Below are 12,803 nucleotides of genomic sequence, written 5' to 3'. Positions count from 1 at the left end.
GTGACAATTGAATAGAATTTCTAGTTACATTTGTTCTCTATTATTTATCTAATTATTACATTTTCGATATGTTTTCCTTCGCGTTTATAGTAATTTATCCAATGATAGCAAGTCACGCTATAAGGCAATAGCTTCAAGTGTTGTAAATATGGAATTTGTTTTGTAAACTTTATAAATGTTCGATAAATATTACATTAATATTTTCACAACTGTTATACGTGAGTATATTGAAATGCAAAAAGAATTCGGTTTGAAATGTGACGCCAGGTGGGAAACGCAGTCACGTGACATAGGGTGTAAAGACAATAATCCGGTTTGAACTGAATAAAATTGGATCATGTATATATGGGCAGCTGTTTTGGTTTAATGGTTCATTGTGAAACACGTGTGAGTTCTTGTATGTCGCAGTCTGCTATAGGGTTGGTAATATACATTATATACATTACATACAACATTTATAGTTTACCTGAGAAAGTTTCGTAAATGATTTCATAAAATTACAAGTAAAACTAAGTTTAATTTGAAAACACGGAGCATCATTAATAAACGTAAGACATAGTACAGCATCCGGCGATAAATATTGCACATCGACCTTCGGAAAGAGACAATCGGCTAATTTCGGCTTCGCAGAGCACTATCTCTTATCCACACTACCTATGTGATATTTTGTCATTCGTATTTCGTGCGACAGAGATAACGCTCTACGAAGCCGATATTAGCCGATTGTTTCTTTCCAAAGGTCGATGTGCAATATTTTATATTGATGGTAGTTTGAATTGAAAATCTAGGGATAAACGATTTTTTTTTCTGCGTTGTATTGATATAGCTCCAATCACTCCTTTCTCTCCACGACATTACAGAAACCATTATTTTTATTAAATACATATAAAATATATTAGAATAATAATTTCTGTTTATGTAAATTATATGGATGCAGAGCTAATTAAAATTAGCTGCTTAATATTCATTAGGTTGGTAAAAATGTTATCTGGCTTTTAAAGTTCTTAACAAGTTTCTTGTTAGGAATATGTTAAATAATGTTGACATGGAATCTTTATTACTTATTACATCATTGTGAGGCAAGCATTGTGTTTATGGAGAAATACTAGCTCTAAAACCGATAAAACATTAGAATTACGTTTAATTCTAAATCCATTTGCATAGTGATTTAAGTCACGTGTTATGATAATCAAATCGTACGTGGAGTTTAGGATTTGCATAGTTTCTGTCATAGCCCGTTATTGTGCATATTGTGCACAGTCATTTGACATGATAAGCGTAAAGGTAACACAAATTTTATGAGGGAATTGTTTTTATACAAAACAATATATTTTTCCACTGCGACCTAGTAATGGTTACCTAGCAGTAGAGGATTGCAATTAAGTTTTGTTAAATTATATTCTTGTTGTACTTGCTTCAGCAAGACCTATGATAAAATTGGAAATGGTACAGCACGCAAAATTGCCAGCGTTCTACATTTTTTGACTACTGGTAGCCCAGCGATAGAGGATTGAGGCTTGTGATCAAATTTCCAGAGAACAGAAAGCAGCGTCCTCTGCGTACCATAATACTAAACTGAAATCGCCAACAAGCCTGCCAAGTGCTGCATTTTTGGTATATCCCCCCCATAGATGTTCTTGGGGGAGCCCTATTCCTTGCAGTGGGTCTTTTGACTAAAACGAGTTTAGCCGAAACAGACAGCCACAAAAAATTTAAAAAATGTAATGGTTTGCGTACCGTATTTATATTAATATGCATGTAGTAAAAGACAATTATTTTAATGTTACAAACAGACAATCCAATTTTATTTATTTGCATAGATTGAAATGTCAACGAGTTCTATATAATTTTGGACACGTTGCCTGCGTACAAACTACTAGCTATAGGTCGTCCTATCCTCTGGACTAAGTCAATAATTAGATTTTATTACCAGTACTGAGGAAAGCAGAGGAATAGAATCACGCGGAATTAATTTGTCATCGATTCCGTGAAGGAGTTTCAAGACGACACAACCTTAGGAAATAAAAAAAACGACTGAAATGAATTGTTAGTTTTTTTATTTATTTTCAATAGTAATCAGTAAAGATTACTAATAAATTGAAATATAATTGTTTCATCCCTGATCTAAGCGTTGTTAGGTACAATCCATAGCCGGTTATATCTGCTTATAAGCGACACTTTGTTTTGCCAACACGAGGTATTGTGTTGAGGTAGCGGATGTCTGGTTGCAGTGTCGGGGCGTCGGTGGTCGGCCGACATCGATCACGTGAAGTGGTTCCACGTGTATACGTGTCCACGTATATTGTGAACTGCAGTTAAAAGTAATCTAAAATTTTAACAAGTGTTTGATTGTCAAGTGAGGTTCAAGTCTATTTATGGGGTCATCGGCCTCTAGCGAAGTATGGAAATTTGATTTTTTAATACTTATTCCTATGTATATTTTGTGTTTATATAATTTAATTATTATATAATAGTAATGGAATATTTATACTGTGAACGGTGAATATGAAAAAAAGTTCAAGGTGAGTTTCGCTAGCGAGGTATTGTATAAATTATATAAATTACCTATTAAATACGAAATGTCTGTGTTATGTATTTAATACGTAATTTTTAATTTACCATTGATCACCATATACCATTAATATACCATTGACGGCCACTGCAATGTATAGGTCACACCTAAAGATATCTATAGAGGGATATATAACAGCTACGAAGCTTGGAAGGTAGGTAAAAGATAGCAGTGTGGTATCCTCCAAATAATTAATACACAAAGAGTGATTCATATAAGATTGTAAACCGGGAATTGAACCCGTGACCCAAGAAAGCAAGTCTCAGTCATCTACCGCTGCGCTACCACTGCTTGTACTCTTCTCGCATCGCCATTAGTGAGTGTTATTTTATAAAATTTACTCTTAGTAATTTTAATATGCCGAAAAGAAGTTTTAATCAAATTTTATACATATAAGAACTATAGTTTGAAAATATGTATTTTTAATGAACGAATCCACTTTGGGTTTTGATGCTACTTTTATAGCGCGAACTGCTAAGGTATGGAGAACCAACCGATGTCGTTGTTTCCAGCTAACTATAGCTAAGAGTCTCCAAGTCAAGAGTGCATTGGTATACGAACCAATGCACTCTTGACTCGTCATCCCTTAACGTGATCCGCGGCAGAGGTTAAATGCTTTGCCTATAGCCGATAAAAAAAGAAAATTAACTAAGCTTAAATAAACAATAAAATAGAAATTATACACCTAATACACTCCATTTTGCATATAGTCTTACATATGTCTTTTATACATCTTACATATAATGTATTGGAACACTTAATATCGCTTAAAAATCTCATTTATGTAAATTCTATATATCTAAAGCGAACAGGAAATAAAATTTTAAAGAATAAACACATCAAAATATAAAGAAAATGTTTCTTTCGAATTATGGAAGTAGTTATAGTTTTATGATGATTGCATTTGCATCAGTGCATTGCACCATTTACTATATAAATTACAATTTTTTTAAAAATATGTTTAACAACTTTTTAGTTCATTTTTAGTGAAATGTTTTCATGCAACTAGCGGATAGCGTATCCGCATTGCGGATCTAATATTATATAAGAATATTTTGATATTTTATTTAGTAGACACATTTTAAGTGTTTTAACTCTAAAAGTGGAGTAAAAGTACACTTACATAAGGGGCTATAAAACTTCTCGTCTCCTGTCTTTGATGACATTATTTTTTACTTATAAACCCGCCTCTCTATTCTTCTAGTTTGTAAAAAGAATAAATTAGTCAATACCAAAAACACTCGTGTACAATGATAATCGAGACCAAAAATTTTGGTCACAATAACTTCATATTAAAAAATCTTTGATCTTTTCTTTATTTTGGTTAAACGATACTGAATCGCATGAAATAATGAACGTGGTACCGGTTCCGCAAATGTGTGTGTTGCGTGCGATAAGTTGTAAGATTTCCTCAGACGACGTATCCTTCGTTGTATATTAACGCAACTAGCTGTTTATTTAACTATGTGCCTAATTTGGTAAACTGAAATATCAGTTCGCATTGTGTTACACGTTTAATCGAACAGTGAAAATTACTTACAAGTTTAATCCTTATTTTATAATAAATATTATAAGTCCACCAAGGAAATTGGCTTCTTTGCGTAAACTTTTTTTGAAATAGTTTAAAAAAGGAACACCATGGGTAACCGATAAGGACTGCGTCGTGGCTAACTTACGTAATTTCACACAAAATATGGACCCATCCTTCTGGAAATATGTACTTTGAGAAGTTGTCTATCCTCTATCAGCTAAAGATTAAGATTGTATTCTCCATAAGATAATAAAGTAAATAACCAACGTGTTCTAAGTTATTTTGGCCACATCACCCGAAGACCGCTAGATTCCTTAGAAAAACCATTGCTTGTAGGGAAGTAGACGGTAAATCACGTGGATAAAGTTCCTGTTAGTTTGATCAAGACAAATGAATGAATAGATTTTTCATTGCTGCTTCACTGAGAAAAGCATAGGATAGGACAGTATGGAAAGAGCTTGTTGTCGTTTTCGTCATAGCATTGCAAGACGGATGCGATCTTTAGAAATAAAGAAGGAAATTGTTAAACAAAATATACTTTCTTGGAAGACACAAGTTCAAAGGCGGACTAGATATTAATAGTGTAATAAGACATTAGTCCGTACGTCGAGATACCTAAGCAAATATAAAAACCTAGTTATAGCCTTTACTTGTGGTTTAGTCATCATGGTGAGGCTAAAAAGAAGTTATAAAACCGTCGTGGAGTTTGTTGCTGAGACTCTTCTGCGATGCTGGTGCACCTGGTGGCCAACTGTCTTACATTCGAATAACTCTGATGCAATCCCAAGCTCCTGCTAACAAAAAAGATTAGTGGGGACAGTATCGCCTCACTAATAAATGACGATAAAGATAGGCATGAGTTTCTCAGATACTGTAGGCATGGATGCACAGACCGCGGCCCGCCGGTCGAATGCTGGTGGCCCGCCGACAGCAAAAATAATACTCGTACCTTCGAAAAATATTGAATTCTATTCTAGAATAAAACGAAAAAAATTTAATTACCTATACTTCTGGCGGCCGGCCCGCCATCAGTTCATGATTTGCCCGAGTGGCCCCTAGTCTTAATAAGTCTGTGTAACCATGCTATAGGGCCATAGTTGAGGATGTGATCAAAAGAAACAGTACCGAAAAATAAAACGGGTCGGGTAAGCATGTAAAAACAGGAGAAAATGAAAATAAAAGGAAAACGAGAATTGTAAACAAAATATGAAGATATTAAAAAGTATAGCGATATATAGCGAAACCGTCTCTTTCTGCTCTCTCTTGAGTGGAGTTGTATTAAAAGCGTTGTAAGTAAATATGGCGCTCACGCAACCCTTTGCGATTAAACTAAATTAAAGATTAAATATTTCTTGATCACCCATGCTTTCTTCTATCCGTTACGGTAGATCGTTTCTAATGCGAAAGATCTTATCAATTTTTTTATATAGAAAGATTGAGTGCTTTTTTCATAACTGGTCGAAATCCAAATTTTTGAAGGATTATAATCCTTCAAAAATTTGGTCGAGTTATAGTCTATAGAATTTTTGTGCCGTGGAGAAAAAAAAATATATTAGCATAGTATTTGCGAATCCAATAATTTAAAAGGTTTCTTTAAATTATTCATATCGATTTACGTAATTAAGTTGCTCTGAACATCGGTCCAGAAAAAATATGTTTAGTTCAGGGGTGGCAACTTGCGGCTCTTAGAAGTATTATTTGTGACTCACGATAAATGTACCCGATAAGCTTTTAATTATTTATATTATAAACGGTAGGCCATTAGGTTGTGCGTATTTTGAAAATCTTAGGAAAAAACTACAGAGCCCAGGAAATTTTTTTTTTGATTTATAATGTAGTACATACAAAGGAATTTTATTATTGAAAATGTCTTCACTGAGGGGTATGTCACATAATGGAACAAGCGCTTTAAATATAAACCGCGAAATTGTAAAAACTAGCTGAGACATCGCTCCTGTTACAAGCGGATATTCTTTCGTGAATGTTGTTTTTGGGCTGTGCAATCGTCGTCCATTTATTGGCACCTTAATTTAAATTCGCACTTTTCAGGCAAATCCTTTGTGTTTAAAAATATTACCATACCGTATGCGTTTTCAAATTATTGACAAAGGATAATTACCCACGAAATTTAAATTTTTTCACGACTAGTAAAATAAATGTGTTTAATCTCTAATATTTCAATTCAATGCGCATATTTGTTTTTTTTTATACGATTTGAATGAATACAATTTCCAAAAAAAAAATTGTTCTTGTATAACTTTTAAATACGCATTCAATTGCGGCTCGTGAAAATGTTTAAATATCGAAAATAGCTCGGACTATCGAGGAGCTTGGCTACCGCTGCTCTAGTCAATGATATTCAAATTTCATGTTTGGTTTTATTAACATTTAAATAAGTAAAGAAATAAAAAAAAGAAATTTACGAAATTTAAAATGTTATGTACTGGCTTTGTCGCAATTCGTAATAAGAAAAAGGAAAATTTACTCATATAATTCTTTTGTATGAAACGGTTAATTAATATATATAATGGTTAATTTTGTAATATGAAACCTTTTTTTTTGTCGTATGTTCTTCGAAGAGTAGAATTTTTCATAAGAGTGATGTAATAACATAAATCGTTTAATATGCTCATTTATAATTGTAATTTTTAATTATAATTCTATATTAGAAAAAAAAAAAATTTAATTCTTCTAATATTTTTATTATTTTTCGTCCGATGGGAATGGTTTTAAAAAACGCAGTATTTTTTTAAAATTTCCTTCTCGATTTATGTAGAGGCCAGTTACTTATTTCAAATTTCCCGAATTCTAATTTTAAATTTTCGGAGCTATGTCCATATTACTATATACATTTGTCATCGGTTTGCATATTTATGCATGATTTCACTCGCATATTCCGATCACTGTTTATTGGACAAAGAATCCGTGTAAAAATCCGTACCGGTTAAAGTTAACATTAGATATGGTAAACAGGCGGTCGGTTATGTTCGCACGCGGCCAGTGCCAACAGTGAACTCTTACGACTTCGACGTCAGTCGCTCTTTCAGTCGTGTGCGGTGTTTGGTCGCGAAGTTTTTTATTTACTACCGAATTAGTTGACTGTTTTGTGTGATAGACTTTGAAATGAACGAGAAAGAAAAGCAGGTTTGATTCATTCGTTTAATGAAATTTTAAAAATCATTTATTGTTATTGTGTAAAGGTAAAAAAAAAACTTTCTGATAACTGAGTATTTTATGTTGAAACTTTTGGTATACATACTGGCTTAATATAATACAATTACTTCAGATTATGACTGCGATTTGACCCGATGAAATAACAAACTATTTTTTACATTACACGAAAATAGTATTTTATTTGAATTATTATGTACTACGAAAATTATCATGAAATGTATTAACTAGAGATATATTAATTGAAATTTTAAATCTATAAGTTTATCTAGGAACATAATGGTCACTTTCTATTTTCTCTCGTACGTTGTGGTTATTCAGGTTAAAATGGAAGAGTCTAATTGTAAAGCAGACTTTAAATTTGAACAAATAATTTATACGAGACAAACAAATGTTCTCTGTTTTGTAATTACGTACGTTTCATTTGAAATTGTATAAATTTCGCCAGATATACACAGCATACGAATTGGTTATTTTGAGCTATATATAGATACGTAGTCATTAGACGTTATTATTGGTTATTCAAAATTAATTATTAAAGTAGAATATTAATAATTTTTATCAAAAAAAAATCATATTAATTATATATATTATTCAACTATACGAATTTTACTAAATGTATACATTTACGTAACTATATAAATATGTACTCAGTTTATTTATTACATTATATCAAATATTGGAGACACTACCAAACTATGAATGTTTTTGGCTTACACTTTCTTGTATATACACCGTTATAAATATTAAAATAAATCTATATCTATTTAGTTCTCTATTGAAATCAATTTCAATGGAACTTTATTTTGAAAATATTAATTATGAATCGTAAAAAATCGATGGTTTAAAAACCTTTAAAAGCAATTTATAATTATCATCGATATCAGCGGCGACCTTCACTCAATGTAACATATAAGAACGTTGTTAGCATAACCGTTAACTTGTAATTTTAGTGAGGTAAGAATGTTAATGAAAATATACCTTATTGTTATTGCAATAAGGTATACGTGTATACATAACCTCAACCGATCGCGTGGTCAAGTGTTTTTAGAGCGCTCTTATAGAGTCAAATAAGTATTTAAATTATAAAATGAATACGTACATAAAAAAATATTTAAACTAAATTTTTCAATACCGACAATTCTATTTGCGAACCGAATTTACGCTATCTATACTGAAGGGTTACCTAAAATGATCGATAAAGACTCTTTGGGGGCGGTTTCACAGGGGTTGAGATGAACGGAAACTGATTTTGGTGGGTAGCAAACGTATTAAAATCGACCATTATGCTTTTAAAGATTGTATAATGTATAATTGTTATAAGATTGATATTTTAGTACGAAGTATTGTACTTTCATTAGGCTTCAAGTACGTACAAGATGAAAATAGAAACATTTTGACGAGAAAGTCATAGAATTATGAAAGAGAGAAACTCACAAAACTAACAGATAATCAATAGAAAAAATAATATAGATTTAAAAATCATTTGGTTATAGAAGTGTGAGATATCTCTTAATTTTAGAAATTGACCTCTAATCCAAATTGGTTTAGGTTAATTCATCTGATTGGGGACATATGTCCCAGTTCCAAAATACCATATCAAAATCGAAATATTCTTTATTTGAATAAAATATTACAAGGACTTGCGGATTGTGAATCTGCATTATTAGACCTACAGAATCGATAGTTTTAAGTTAATCTAAGGCATATTTCTAAAATTATTTCACTTGTCACAACTAGGAATGAGGGGATTCGTAATAAACGCAAGTAACCGACATAGCCTTGTGAGTTTACAAATTGAATTGGCAACCGGCAGGCTACAGCGGGCAGAACAGGTGGCAGCTGAGCCTTTAAAGTTCTGGAGTGGAGAGACTGATGACTTTGTTAAGAAAGGCACTGGATGCAGGTCGCATCCAAGTGATCCTATTGGAAATATATATGCAAGCCTATGTCCAGCGGTGGACGTCATGCAGCTGAAATAATGATAAACCATGATGAAGTCTATGAGGAAAGACATTGGAGACAATTTTCTATCACGAGAGAAGAAACATTGTGGATGTTGTGTTGCTAGTCAAATTTATTGTAAATTTCTTACATTTCCCAAATCTTCTGCGGAATATTAATATAAAAGTCTCAAATGAGACCATAAAACGACCTTTGTGCCTATTTAAAAAGCACAAAAAATTACAGATGGAATAGTTTTTTCATAAGAGCTATAAAGGAGATAAATCAGACCTTTTCCATACCAAAACGCTCATTTTTAAAAGGATAGAAGGTATATAGCTTAGATTGTATTGTGTGTTGCTCTGTAGCAGTGTTTTCAAACGTGGGCTTCACGCTCCACAAGAAAGCAATTTGATTCTTCAGGCGGGCAATTCAAAAGTCGACTCGAGACGAGTTTAATCCTTTCGCTTTAATAACAAAAATGTAGAGATTACATATGGGAGCGTAAGAATTTTAGAGGGACTAAGGTGACACATAAAATGTTGAAAAATACAGTTCTATAAATCTATACATAAATTTTTTCGTAATATTTTTTTTTAAAATGTATAAAACGTATTATTTTTATCAAAGTAATGTCGTTTCGTTACATTCTCTTTTTCTTTATAAATAGAAACGTAATTAGCGTATAGCTGTCGCGTAAGACTTTATTTTTATTATTATTACAATTTCACAAAAATAAACATTTATTTGTGAATTATTATGGCGTGTAATAAAATGCATCAGGAAAATATAAATGGCAAATAATCAGTATCTGTGCAATGTTGTTTTGGTCATACAATAAATACATATGTGACCGCATTGGAACGTTTATTTCAATACTGATGTTTTTAGGGCGCGTACGGGAAGAGAATTTGTGCTGAGAACACGGGGTTAATGACCCTATGACGTTATATGCGTAGTTAAGCACGCGATTTTTTTTTTAAATATTTTGTATTAAGTGCTATTGATACTCACATATCACGTCAATATGCTACGTTGCTTTTATATTTAAGTTAAGAACTTATGTTAAATATCGCCTTTGTAGAGAAAGGAGTAAGATAAATAAAAAAATATAGTTACTGTAAAAAATATTTAACCCGATTTTGTAACGGGACGTTATCCCATACAAAGCAGGGGAATCGAGAAGTCCCCCGGGGCCCAATAAAATAAAACTGTTAATATAATAGATAGTAAATGTAATAAAAACGTATAATATTTTGTAAATTACCTAACTACCCGTCTAATGGATTAGGATTTGTATCCTCGCTCTAAGAATTTTATTCCAACAGCGGAAGACAGGCATTACAAAGCTAATAAATAAATAATGCCATGTTTTTAAAATACCTAATTAAAAATTATCACGCAGTGGCCAAAGAAACCGATAAGCGTTTCTAACCGTCGATAACTAGGGGGGGTTATCTTCATTATACTTATTTCTAATTTTCAATAATATATTAGCTGTCATAAAACTTATGTTAAATAACTATGTTTATTATTCCATCGTAAATGACGGCATACATATCTTTTATAACCACAATTGTATTTTATTGTCCCAATAAATATTACCATAGTCATTGTCACCGTATTATATTATATATTTTAGATTGATATACCACACCGTCATAAAGATACAAGTTCATTTATCTCTATTGATACCAAATGTACTTTATATTTTATAATATATACTTTTTAGTATTGACTGTGTTATTAACTTAATAATTATTACAACTTGACGAAGCACAGCGCGTTATATGCTTACGTGGATACGTATCCGAAATATGCCAAAAGCCACTTCATTCATTCTTTCAGTCACTTCATTCGTTTTTTCAGTCATTCACGTCAGCTGATGGATGCCCACTGCATAACATAGTCTACCTCAAAGTTCCCTCCGATGACCGGCGTTGCGCTGTTCACGTACAGCGACATCTCACGACATTGATTATGTCATCGATCCCCCTAGGTAGAAACTCAGAGCCTTTCTGCTCCATGGGCCATCAGTTGCACAAGCAATGTACCCCTTACCCTGCCACTTCAAACAGTAAATAAATAAATAAATAATATTAAGGCGTTCGCAATAAACAGTTACATCGAACTGTACACCAATACCTCACTACTCACAAAAAACACGACGCAAATTGAAACGCCGCAAAGTGAATTAAGATTTTCTATAGCAAACCATGTAAAGATCGAAGATAATTTCCAGGGTCATGAAAAAACTACTTTTTGCTACTACTACTAAAAAGAAAATTGAACAATGTAAACATTTAAAAAACAAAAATAATATAACTCTGCCAATAAATAAATTCGAATAATGTTTAACTTTTTTGTAACCAGAAACAACACGTAAAAATTTATATAAATTTGTTATTTTCTTTTAAAAAAAAAGCACAACACGCAATTAGAAACAAAAGTGTTGCTATCTTTTAGAAAGAAAAGAAAATTTGAAAAATATAATTAAAGACTTGAACCCAAAACAACGCGACCTCGAAAATCTAACGACGCACAGTGAAAATTAGTACTAATTAAGCAGCGACGCAACTTCGAAAAAAAACTCAAAACGAAACGACGCAAAGCGAGGTATTGGTGTATTCTGTTTTCCATTAAATATTTAATGAGTTGAAGCAGCAATTTTTACGCGAAGCAAAATCAGCATTAAAAAACAATTATTTATACTAATGTTGCGTACTACATAGAAGCTGTTTTTTATTCAGACGTCATCGCTTCAAACGTAACTACGACGTCTTGTTTGGTACTTCCCATTAAGTTAATGTTCTAATGTAAATTTAAACTTGAAACACGTCCGCCATTATTTTTGTACTATATTTTTTATGCTACGGTCACGATTGTTTGCTTTTTGTGTGCTATTGCAATGTGCTACTATTATTTTAACTCCGATAAGTTATATTAAAGTTTTGATAGTATTTGTAACCAGATATAGAGTCATAAAGAATTACGATTTTTTAAAAGTTTTACATGTTAATTCGGGATATTTTTACTTTCTTAATGTACATTCTGTTAAACGTGCAATGAGAAATAGTGAGCAGTCCACTGCAAATGGTAAAACCGAAATGGTTGAAAATAGTGGAAAATCGATGTCAAGTTGGAACCGAATAACGAGAAGTAGCTTTAAACAATTTTATTCCATTTTGTTTAAAAATTATTGGCATTCAAAAGAATTAAAATTACAAGTACAGTATTTGACGAATGATGCGATTGAAAATCGTGAAACATATTTTTTTTAAATACTTTTTTAATACACCAAACGATGTTCAAAGACTGACCGATATACATTATTGTTTTTAGTTTTCTAAATACTGTTAGGACCTGGGTGGGATCGAACGCGAGTCCCATGATCATTAGCCACAACTTCAAGATTTTACAATCGTATTAGGAAAATCTTTATAGTGTTTCGAATCTGTATGGTGCTTCCAAACTGTCATTAGAGATCTTAGGAAGGCCTACGTCTAGTAATGACATCCTACAGCTAAAATTATGATGTTCTGAATCTATTTTTCCATGGTAATAAATGACTGTAATCTATTGAAA

At 32.1% G+C, this 12,803-nt stretch overlaps 1 protein-coding gene across 2 annotated transcripts in view; it reads left to right on the top strand.

Moving 5' to 3' along the window:
- Positions 1-12,803, top strand: part of LOC137930197 (solute carrier family 2, facilitated glucose transporter member 1-like) — a 33,977-nt gene that overhangs the window by 2,600 nt on the left and 18,574 nt on the right. Inside the window, exon 1 of one of the 2 annotated variants that reach the window (XM_068773366.1) lies at positions 7,119-7,247. The exons of the other annotated variant lie outside the window; for it this stretch is intronic. Coding sequence (XP_068629467.1) covers positions 7,227-7,247 — 21 coding nt within the window. The 5' untranslated portion in view covers positions 7,119-7,226. Of the gene's footprint in view, positions 1-7,118; positions 7,248-12,803 lie in introns of those variants that run through there. 2 annotated transcript variants of the gene reach the window in all.

The sequence above is a fragment of the Battus philenor genome, unplaced genomic scaffold (assembly GCF_028537555.1).
Source record: "Battus philenor isolate CCGP_79_NKW_IND1 unplaced genomic scaffold, ilBatPhil1.0.hap1 SCAF_6, whole genome shotgun sequence".
Lineage (NCBI taxonomy): Eukaryota > Metazoa > Arthropoda > Insecta > Lepidoptera > Papilionidae > Battus > Battus philenor.
This window is presented reverse-complemented; position numbering and strand designations above follow the sequence as displayed.